The following is a 12272-nucleotide window of genomic DNA, read 5'->3' as shown; positions in this document are numbered from 1 at the left end:
GGATCCAGATTTGAATGACTCTGGCTTAGTCTATGACAACAAGAAAAAAACACATCTAAGATTGTCTCCTGATAAGACTTTGACACCTTTTCACGGTTAGTTAAATATCCATAGCTGTGTGATAGCAAAAATACCTGCTGCGCCAATCCTTGTCTCTTTTATATCCTTGGAGTAACCATGGTTTTATTTTACGAGAGAAAAACAAAAAAATTCGGAAAATCACAGGAAATATGGAGTAGCAAGGCATGCTGGGATGTCTCTAATGAGTCTCAGCTCCTCCCAGTCCTTGGACACTTGTACCACCCATAATGGTTTGTGCCTTTAACAGTGAAATAATATATTTCTTACAGTAAAGATATGTAAAAATTAGTGTTTTGTTTTCAACCGTTTTAGAAATTACAGTCAGTTACTGTCATGAATAGGGAGGGTTGCATCAGAAAGGGCATTCGGCATCAAAACTGTGCCAGATTGAAGTGCAGATCACGGTTGATCCACTGTGGCGACCCCTGATGAGAGGGAGCAGCCGAAAGAAGAAGAAGACAGTCATTTATTGTCATGGTTTTAAGGTTTTTCACCATAAAATGTACTGACATTTATTACAGTGTGGAACCTTGCTTGTGATCATGTGACAACATAATATATCCCTACCAACCAAATGACCCAAAATAAGCCACAAAGTACAGTGCTGAGCTCCTCTGTCTTGTGCGAAATCACCTTGTTCAATGCAAAAGCCACAACCTGTTGATGTAAGCATCAGGCCCTGAACATTAAACGCGGTGTGAGTGCACTTCAGTGAAGGAGTGGGGAGAGGGGAACAGCCATGCTCAGGCAACTAGGCCAAGTGTGAGTACACCATAAGTGTTCCAATCAAAATGAGTAACCTAAGTTTGCTCTGTCTTTAGCTAGTGTGGAACTGACTGGACAACAACTGGAGACTAGGGTTTAATTCAATTGACTCCAGCAGCAGAGCTTACTTGAGAATCGGAATGAACCCCAAAAAAACCCAGAGATATGGGTCACTAAATGAAAGTAATGAAGCGTATCCATAGTAACAGTGCTGCATTAAAAAGGTATGTGAACTTTGTCGAGAGTGGGTGATGTAAACCGTGCATTCCTTTTCCAGTGATGGAAGATAAAACGTATAGGAATGTACAGAGCTTGGAAAACAGTCAGTGCTTAGTGCCTTGCCATTTATTAAGGTTTAAACTTACACATGGGCTTATATTTGACTTGGATAAATATAAGTTATATTATTTTATTGATGTATATTGCGAAATATTCACCTTTCATTTTGGAGCAATAATATACCTTTTTTCCGTAGTGTTGCTTGCACACAGTCCTGGGGTCGATCTTCACCGCAGGTCACGGCCTGTGAGTAGATGGGTTTGTTTTCCCCGTGTCTGTGTGGGTTTCTTCCAGGTGATCTAGTTTCCTCCCATGGTCTAAACACAAACTCGCTGTGCAAACTTGTCCATAGTTGTGGGTGTGTGACGTCCTGTGATGGACCAATTCTACGTATGACTGTGGAAGAACTGGTTATAGAAAATGTATTAGTACATTATAAAGCTTACAATGTATACCCAAGTATACTTCAGTGAGATAGCACAACACAACACAACGCAAGTCCCAAATGTGGTCCATGACTACAAGTAATTAGTTTCCAGAAATCATTAAGCCTTCTCTGCAGGCTTAGAAGTACCCTGAGGGTTCCCCTGTGGAACATGCTGACATAAACAGGACTGGTTTCCATTTTTTGCTTTTGCACTGGATACAATATACAGGGGGAAAAAATCAAGAAGCCATAAACAGCCCTAAGAGAGTATTAGGCAAGAATGCATCCACTTCTCTGTGCCTTTATTCTACTCTCCTAAGTTGAGCAGGTGCCTATTTATCAGCTGGACGTCTCCAGAAAATGACTTTCCCTTCCTGCACCTTGTGATTGCCTCAAGTGTCACCCGGAGTTACCTGGCGTCCTCCTGTTATTTCCGCTCCCAAAGACTCATTAAAGTTTCACATTTTCAAGCTAGCAGTGTCACTGGCTAATGCTTTTATTTGACATAATGTGGTTAGAGGAATAGGGGCCAGAACATGGTATCCGCTGTTAAATTAAGCTGTGGCCAAATGCGCATTAGCTGGGCTTTTTGGGGGGGTGGAGAATCTTTTTGCATTTTCATCATTACGCCTGAGAAGATTGGGTCGGCTGTATGAAACAGGCCTATTTTTGTATTCCTGTGATCTATGAGTTTTGAGGACATATGAACCAGCCCACTGTTATTAGACTGTCCCCTGTCCTTGATTACCATGGCTTTGGCTTTAATGTTCCCTTTGGAATTAATCTCAACCCTGTTTTCTGCCTGTTCTAATCCCATTGCCTATAAATACAGAGCTCTCAACAGCCGGAGGTGCCCAGGAGTCTGCTAAGTGCTTTAAAGTGCTTTTGAGTGCAGGACAAGCATCTGTGTGAGCTCCTCAACGAGCTGCAAGATAAAGGATGGAGTCGCGAGCATCTATGATGAATCAAGAATGCTGGAATACCTTTCATTACTGCCATTCTGAATGTATCCATCCTGACAAGCAAGCCTGAATAATGTCTTGAGAGTCTAAGGTGGGAGTCAGACTCAAATCTTGAGTCTCTACAGTGAGAGTCTGTGTCAAACTGCAAGCCAAGTCTCAAGTCTCTGAGATGGGAGACCGAGTTAAGTCTTAAGTTTTTGAAGTGTGAACCCAAGTGAACTGCTGAGGATGACTTAATGCAACAATGGCAGATTCTGCTTTCAGACATGGACTAATTGGGATCTTCACTCCCTCAGCGATTATTTAAAGGGAAGGTGATTTTTGTTCATTGTGGAAAATACAAAATATGTTCAAAAAATTTAACCCAGAGAAATCTAAGTATATAAGAATATATTGATTTTTAAATATGCATACATGGGTTGTAGTCATGTGGTCATTCATTCATTCATTCATTCATAGTCTGCAAGCTCTTACCCAGTTCAGGATCGTGGTGGGTCCGGAGCCTGGGCATAAGGCAGGAACACACCCTTGAGGTGGCGCCATTACTATGGTAAATTAATGGGAAAGACAAATTTGTGTCATACACAGCTCCTCTCCCTGCACTGGAGAGAGTCTCACAACACTCAGAAACACAGATGCCCACTGTTCCTTTATGTCATGGGGGGCAGGGAGGAATGCCTGGAATGCCATTTTATAGGGTAAATAATTTCATCCTGCTGTCCCTGCGCTCTGAGAGGGGAACATATTCTTGGAGGATAACGTCTTATCACAATTGTGTACCTAAATTATTTCTCTGGCTTAAAGTGAGAGATGTTTCCCTGCTGCAGTGAAGCCCAGGCCGAATCCCTATTTATCTGTAGGGCAAAATCTGTCATAAAATAATGGTTTGTGCATTCATGTACTGCGTTGTATGTTGAACATTTTCCCTGACGATTTAGCATCTAATGGGTTCCCGCTCTGGGTGACTGTCTGTGAGGAGTTGGTTTGTTCTCCCCGTGTCCGCGTGGGTTTCCTCCGGGGACTCTGGTTTCCTCCCACGGTCCAAAAACACACGTAGGTAGGTGGATTGGCGACTCAAAATTGTCCGTAGCTGTGAGTGTGTGAGTGAATATGTGTGTGTTGCCCTGTGAAGGACTGGCACCCCTTCTAGAGTGTGTTCCTGCCTTGCACCCAGTGATTCTGGTCAGGCTTCGGGCCCACCGCGACCCTGACCTGGATAAGGGTTACAGACAATGAATGAATTAATGTTTCCAATATATGGTGTTTCATATAGAGAGTGAGCTAGTGGACATTGAGTTTAAAAATAGCACATGCACACACACACACACATACCAGCCATAACATTATTACTACCTCCTTATTTTACACTCACTGTTCACTACATTCTCAACCTTTTATGATTTATTTTGATATATGGCCATAAATCATATTTCCATATGGGTAGATTCTGTTCTTATTAGCATTTTCCAGCTTTTATAAATTGAGTGTCGAGTCCCCACCTCTGCTCTAAAGTCTGGCAAAAGACAGCCCCCCTCCAGGTGCAGCTAAGGCATTTTAAGAGTCCACACTAAAGGGCTGGCCAAAACCAGAGAGTGGTGTGGAGCTTAACGGGAGCACAGCTTCCCCCAGCTGACCATAAAGATGTTAACGCATACGGCGGTGGCTCTAATGGATGACTTTAGTGTTTGAGGCTTCTCCAACCAAAAACAGGGAACTTAATTTGGGCGCCTCAGAAGTGCCATTAAGGCTGGAGCGAGGCTGCTGTAATTATATTGGGTACGACAGCACTGTAGAGGGAAGATATTGATGATGACAAACAATGCTAGCCGAGGCTGCCGGCAGAGAAATTGGTCTTGTTTACAGCTTTTTTATTTTTGGAAAGCTAAATGTTTTTGGGTTTTCAGGCTCATAAAGCATTCACATCAATACACACACACTGCTGAAATGTGCTTAAGAATGGAGGTGTTTATGACTAATGGAACTATAGGTTTATATTTGTATGCAAATGTTTGGGTACCCCATTATACACTATAATAAATGATGAATGACTGGAAGAAGAAGGAGAAGCTGGAGCTTTTGAGAAGTCTGCATCCGCTTTCTACACCTACCTTGTTGGTCCACCTAGTAGAGAAATTCAGGGACAGTATCTCATCTGTTGCTGCACATTTTGTGTTGGTTGCCCCTTCATCAGTGGACACTGTTGCCTGGTTATTTTAGTTTGGGGGACTATTCTTGTCCGGCAGTGAGACTGTGGGGTTTAAAAACTCAAGCAGCACTGCTGTGTCTGATCCACTTATACCGGTGCTACTCACACAAACGCACCACCACCATGTCAGTGTCACTGCATCACTGAGAATGATCCACCAAACAAAAATCATAACTGCTCTGTGGTTGTCCTTTGGGAATATAACCACTGAAGGAGATGGTGAAAGGGGGCAAATAAAGTGTGCAGAGCAACAGATGGATACACTGAACTCAGCACCTGAATGATATTGTCAGACCATGTTGGCCTACACTTGGTTTAGAATTATTTCTGGACACACTCTTACTCTGGAGGGCATTGTTGGTTGAGGCATTTTTCAACCTCTTCCTTTCTGCCTTTGCAGCCCCTCAAGCAGAATCAGAGAAAGCTTCCCCTCTGAAACTGCCACTGTCAGCTATATAAGACAACATGGATTGAGCAAATATGCAAAGACACCATGGTTTTTGTTTCCTGCAAATGCCAATCCCCCTCTCCTGCTCTCTTTTTCTCTCTGATTGATGTTTTCCTCTAAGCGAGCGTGCACCTGAATCAATGCGGCCATGCTTCACTGCTGGAATTCTTTGTGTTGAGAGTGGAATGGATGGTTTTTTGCAGCGTCTGCATTGCTCAAACATACCTCGGCTTTATAACCAGGACTAAGGTGCACGGCTCTGTTGCTGTAAAGATGGAGCTGATGCAGCGATTCGACAAACAACTGTGAGATTGGTATGAGATGTATTCCCATCCCCGGTGTTGCCCTGAGAACATCTCTGGCATTGTACATGGTCCATGTTCCAGTGCATGTTGTTTTTGGAAGCTGAGAAATAAAATGTTTTATAAAATGTCTGCATTTTATAGAGGTGTTCGTGCGCAAAGCTCTTTCAGGGAAAGTTTGTGGTGTGCTTCAGAGAGTGGGGGGACAGTCAGTAAACGTGAGTGGACACAATGGATGCAGTCAAAATCAGATCTCATTCTCAAGCATATGATTCATTAACAAAATCCAACTAATGTGATGTAACTATGTTTTATTTCAAGAATGTTTTTATTTTCAAGAATATGGTGGGGAGGAACGTAGGAAATAAGGTTTACACGGCTGCTGCTGCCACTGGCTCCATGCCCCCCCCACTTTGGGAAGCACTGATGTAATCCCACGTCCCAGATGACTGTGTACCAGTTTGGCTTGGACCATATTATATGACATTTCATGCTTACCCATAACTACTATTGCATTTTGGATTTACAGTACTGCTACTAATACAAGTTCGCCATACTTGGAACAATTTATTTACCCACGAGTATTTGCAGTGCCCTATAGCTCATCATGGCAAACATTAAACATTAAAATGAATAGGATTTTGCTCATGGAATTTCACTGAATTCTAGTGACACCACAGCTTTGTGATTACTGATTGAAGAACTAAGAATATGCTATAGATGCAATTTGCCAAAATGTGTTTTACTTTGCTTCTTGATCCCTACTACTCTCATTATCTGCCCAGTCTACCTTTCTTTTCCAGTCACATGAAGCAAACAGATCCTCTCTCATGTTGCTCTGCACTCATTTTTCCCAATAGATGAATCAAGCATTCCCCTTCAGGCAGATCTAGTTAAATTCATTGCTCCAAGGCCATCTTATCTTGCTCAAAAGCTCTCCAATTAGCAACAGCAGCTGACGGAATACCTCAGTGTGAAAAAAAATTGCACCGCAATTTGGAAGAAATAATCCAAGGCAATATCTCTGCCTTCACCCCTCTATAGTGGCCCTTCATGGAAGGGTTGAATAATTTTGGATTTCATTTTCAGCAGCTTCTCCGTGCTGGTGGTTAATTGCCTGAATTAAATTTTAGTAAAGCTGAGTGCATGCTTTGTCAAGTAGCCTTCGAAAAAGTGAAACAATCAAGATCGAAGAACAATGCAGATGGAAAAAAGAAAACAGATCAGGGCACTGTGCAATTATTGCAGTGGGATGACAGAATATTTCCACATTGGTACAAGTCACGGTGGTGCCCTACATTCTGATAAATGAAAGCACTTTAATAATCAGCGCTGATGTTGTCTCTGTGCAGAGAAAAGAACATTTAACATTACAAGGCATTCCATGCCTTCTTGGTGGCCTTATGATGACAATCAAAAGAAAGTATACCAATATTTCCACACCTCTAAAGTTCAGTCTTAAAAGTTAGTTGCACCAGCCAAGAAATTCCAAACCCATTTAGTGATGTTGAACTCTGGGCTGAGCTCTGAAATCAACAGTATCTCCTTTGTTTAATCTTCATAATTGTAAACATACTTTTTTTTTTATTGTCGTAGTGTATATAGTACAACAATACTTTGTCTGGATTTAACTCATCCATGGCAGTGAACACACACTCATGCAGCCCCCTATTCTCCTGCAAGTTGATGGGATCAAACCATGACCTTCCAGTCCCGAGCCAGCTTCCCCAGCAGTTAGAGCATAGCTGCCCTCACACATTTTTGTGTTTGTTTTCTTTACTATGACTTAGCTTCCCAACAGCTATACATCCTTTCAGACCCATAGTTTTGAGTTGTTTTTGTCACAGTGGAAGGGTTTACAAAAACAACTGTGGACATTTGCTGACCTTAAGCAAGAGTGACATAGTTTTTTTTTTTTTTGGTATACTGTTTATACCAGGTATTACATTGTTGTTTTGGATTATATTGTTTTGTCTATATATTTTACTTACAAACCCTTTTCTTACATAAAACGGATCTTATAAGACAATGGCTGGAGATCAAATTTATGAAGGGTGAGCCCTGTCTTTTGTAGGGCAGGGATAATATTAGCATTCCATTTTTCACACTGTAAATAAAAAAATAATAATAATAAAACAAAAGTATATATATATATATATATATATATATATATATATATATATATATATATATATATATACATACAGGAGGTCCTCGGGTTACGTCAGTCCCGTGTTACGACGTTTCTTGGTTACGACACATCTCCCATTTACTGTATAAAGCCTTGTTTCGACTTAAGTGGTTTGGCGTCGTGAAGCGAACTTCATGTTTGGTGTGCAAAGCAGAAGAATATGCGGTTACGCGGCTCGGGATAGGTGTTAGGATAGGATAAGTGCTTACAGTATGTTATTTACGTGCATTATGTACGTATGTTCCGACACCGAAAATTGGTTTACAACGCGACATAGGAATGGATAAGTCGAGGACCCCCTGTATATATATAATAAAATCTTAAATTGTAAAATTTACAGTTGAATGATTGCTATCCCAACTGTAAATGTTATGTTGAATTAATTTCAAAAACAATTTTTTTAACAATGCATTACTGTGAAAAAAGATATTTACTGTAAAAAATGATTGCATATATTACTGTATAATACGATTTTTACCACAGAAACAAAGTTCTGCCATAAAGTTAAATTGTAAATGCTGAGACAAATGCAAGAATGAAGCCATACTGTGAATAAGCATCCTTTATGCAAACCTTTATGCAAAAGTTACAGAAACAGTTCAGTTCCACAGTTTACACTTTTAATGTAATGGTTTGACAGTTTTTCACCATAAAATCTACAGATGTTTTTAGTACAGAATTAGAATAAGTTTGGTTTAGTATCATAGCCAAAATCTGTGGGCACTGATGACACCCAACACCCTTATTTTTGCCCCCTTCTGTATTTATCATGCTGAATCAGATTGAGTTAGATTGGATGAATGTGATTCCACTGCAGGGCCTTTCAGTTCCATGCAAACACTTGAGCCAACTCTAATGACCATGCAAGACAAGCACATAAGGACTAGGACGAATCAGCTCAGCACTAATGACCATGCACAAGCAGCACATAAGGCATAGGGTCAATCGGCTCTGTGCTAACGGCCATGCATGACAACCAGATAAGGCCAGTCAACTTGGTACTAATGACCATGCATGAGCAGCACATAAGGGGCAAGACTGATGGGTTCAGTGCTGATGCTAGCGGATGTGCATGAAGGCCTAAACGAGCGGCAGTAAGGAGAGTAAGGTTGTTGTTTTCTCTCCTTTGTCAGCCGCGATTGCTGGGCTTTCTGCTCCTGTGACAGATTAAGACAACAGCTTGTTATTTACCGGCCTGTAGCTGTGTGCTGCAGAGGGCAAAGCCAGGTTTCAGGATCCATCACAACACCAGGGGGCAAAGTAATTGCCACGTTCCTCTCAAGTTTAGCCATTTCCAGCTGCTGGGATTTTTGCTTACAGGGATTACTAAGAATGGGAGCAAAAATTGTGGTCTCTATTAAAAAAGAAAAGAACAGGAGGTAGGCTATTTTTGTGGTAAGTTGTTTGTTGAGTCTTGAATCTATCAATTGAACCCCTGCTTAGAAAAGTACAAGAAGAAATAGGGGGAGCACACAAGCGAAGAGTAGCTGTGACCGTTGATTTTAATGACAGTTCCGTTCTCTGAATACCAGCAGCTCCTTTATTTAATGTTTGTGTTTCCTCAGTAAGCTCCTTTCAGATCCCTAACCCTGACCCTTTACCCATCCCTGTGTCTATCCATCAGATGCACCAGCCAGTCCTGTGAAGTCACCCTCAGAGAGTTCACCGGTCAGTTCCCCTCGTCTCCGTGGAGACTCGGACCGCTACTGCCAGCTGTGTAATGCCTGGTTCAATAACCCAGGAATGGCCCGGCAGCATTATGACGGCAAAAAACACAAGAAGAACGCAGCCCGCGCTGACCTGCTGGAGCAGCTGGGAAAAACACTGGACATGGGTGAGATGAAAGGTAATGAACCACTCATACGCTACAATAAAATGTTTCCCAGAATGTGTAATTATTTATTATTATTGAGCTCAGATATCATTACATAGAGTAATCATGTTTGTGGACAAATCTTATAATGAGAAATTATATAATCTGCCATAATAAGGATCATGAAATGAAAGGGGATGTTCTGGAGCAGCTGCACAGAATTTTAAAATCACAATACTCAATGCAAGGTGTCAGATAGAGCAGTATAAAGATGCTTTTACAACTGTAATTTGTTTTCTCTGAATCAGTTAAGAAATTCATAATCTTGGAGCTTTTTTCACTTGCTTTGGTTTGGTTTGTATCTGTACTAAGACCTCTGAGAGTTGGCGGTGTAATCTGTGATCACTGCTATCACACCTGCACAAATGGACCGCACCAAGGTGAAAACAAACCTGATTTTGATTGAACTGGACTAAATAGGTGCAGGTGTGAACACACCATAAAGTGTGCCCTGAGCTGTGGATGTGCTGAAAATGATCCACCTGCTGTGGTGGTCCTGTGAGGTTTCTGACCTCTGAAGAACAATGGGGAAAGGAGGCTAACACAATTTACAGAGCAACAGGTGGACTACAGTCTGTATTTGTAGAACTACAAAGTGCGCATAAATCAGATGATTTCCAATCCGGATATTTGATCCAGGTTTCATGTCAGGATTTTACATTGGCCATCTGGTATAACAGTATATAAGTCAGGTGCTTTAGCATTTGCAGCTATAGCGCCATACCAGCTGGCCATTTTAAATTCCTGGCCTGGAATATGGATCCATCTGAATTTGAAGACCTCTGAGCAGTGGGGCTGGTAAAATGAACAGTGAATATAGAAACAAGGAGGTCATTTTAATGTTATGAATGATTAGTGTATTATAAACGACAATGTAAATATTTCTAGATTTTTTCTTATCATTCCTAGTCTGTTTATGTATAGTATGTATAGGTTGTACATATTTATTTTCATATAAGATACCTAACTAGGTATGCACAAACACACACTCACACTTACACAATGAATGTTGTCCAAACTAATCATGCTAGGTGGTAATCAGTCATAACATTAAGATACCCAACTGAGGTTTTGCTAGAGATAAAGCCACATGCAACCTTGTCATGTCTTGATCTAATTGAAAATACTGTATGCCTTGAGCTGAATGAAAAGACGGCATGCCCATTGTACGATTTCCAGCCACCATCTAGGGATTCCACTATATGTCATTTTCTGCTAATCCCATAACATTGTTAGAAAACGATTCCTGGATATGTACTTATCTCAGCCTATACTGGAGATTCTCCACTGAAAATCCTTTTTGTACTGGGCTTTATCTCCGTCTTGGAATCCAGCCCAAAAAGCATCAATCTTTCTTCTGCGGTAAACCACAGTCACAAAAACTGACTGTCAGGCAGAACCCAATGATGAGAAGGTTCTCATTAAGTCCTAAAACGTTCCCTGCTGTTGTAACTGTCTCCTGGTCTCCCGAGTCATGTCAGATAATGGGTGAACATGGTGCCACACTGCAGCATGTTCATTCCTAAAAGCTTTCTGCTTGTCTATTAACTTACATTATTGCAGTAACAATTGCCTAGCCGTCTTCTATGCTTGGAATGGGGACACCAGGAGGGTCAGGGAATGTTGTCCTGCCTCAACTGAGCATGCACAGGCATGACTGCATTTTGCTTTGAGTTGATTAAACTAGAACAGACAAACAAGCTGAATCTAATAGCATGTATAGTTTGCAGTTTGCTGTCTTTCCAAGCAAAATACAATGTACACGTGAGCTACTAACATCCATTTTTCCAGTTTTAATAGAGTCATCACACAGATTTAGTTTAATAGAGGTTCAATAGTCATCACACAAATGACTTATTTTTTTGTTGTTTTTCAAGACAGCCAAATCCGATCTGAGCTAAAATCTAAAATTAATGAGGCTTGTAATGTGAATGTAGCCAAAGTGAACATGAGGACAAAATGACAGAAAGCACATTGGTATTATACATAAAAAAAGAAAGACAGAAACAGAACAAAGACAGTAGGGACAATAATGACTGAGACAAGAGAAAGGGACAGACCAGAGCCAGGATGGGACATGAAGAGTGACAGCAGCATATTTTTATTTTCTACAAAACCAAATGCCAAGGCCATTTGTAACTGTAAATTTAAGAAATCCTGTGTGTCTATGTTAGCACATTGCTTACCAACCAGGTTATGTATTAAATGGCATAACAGAATGTGCAACTAACTTTCTCCTCCAATCAAGTGGAAATATTTAATGTTAATGGGTATAGAACACTTACATTATGTGGATGTACTATTTTTTAAAAATACATTTATGTCAACCACATCTTCTTTTCCCATTGCTGCAACATCATCATGCCATGTGATTAGGGGAGAGTGGTGGACATCCCACGCAGAAGAGAGCAAAGCAAATTGTGCTCTCCTAGGATGCCCATCCACAGATTCAGGCATCACCAAGGGTCACACCAGCAGTCCCCTAATGACAGGAGGGTTTGAGACCACCAGGTTTAGACCACCACACCAATTAAGAGCCTATAAGTGGCTGAACCTTAAATTTACAATAGATTCTCAGACATCTTTAAAGCAGAGCTTCCCAAAATGGACCCCACGTGGTCCACATTATGGCACTAGTAATCTCCCATGGACGACACTTCAAGGTTCATCAGTTAGGATCCCATTATTTAGGACTGCTTTTGTTATTACTTGGGCAAAAATCCTTGTTCTGTGTATTT

General features: G+C 41.0%; 1 protein-coding gene across 1 annotated transcript in view; it reads left to right on the top strand.

Moving 5' to 3' along the window:
* LOC136679576 (zinc finger matrin-type protein 4-like) overlaps positions 1 to 12272 on the top strand; it is a 144311-nt gene that overhangs the window by 97469 nt on the left and 34570 nt on the right. The window contains exon 5 of the mRNA XM_066658186.1: positions 9286 to 9507. Within this exon, the coding sequence (XP_066514283.1) occupies positions 9286 to 9507 (222 nt within the window). The remainder of the gene's footprint in view (positions 1 to 9285; positions 9508 to 12272) is intronic.

Source organism: Hoplias malabaricus, chromosome Y (genome assembly GCF_029633855.1).
Source record: "Hoplias malabaricus isolate fHopMal1 chromosome Y, fHopMal1.hap1, whole genome shotgun sequence".
Classification (NCBI taxonomy): domain Eukaryota; kingdom Metazoa; phylum Chordata; class Actinopteri; order Characiformes; family Erythrinidae; genus Hoplias; species Hoplias malabaricus.
Note: the sequence above shows the minus strand (reverse complement) of the source record. Positions and strands in the feature narration are given on the sequence as shown.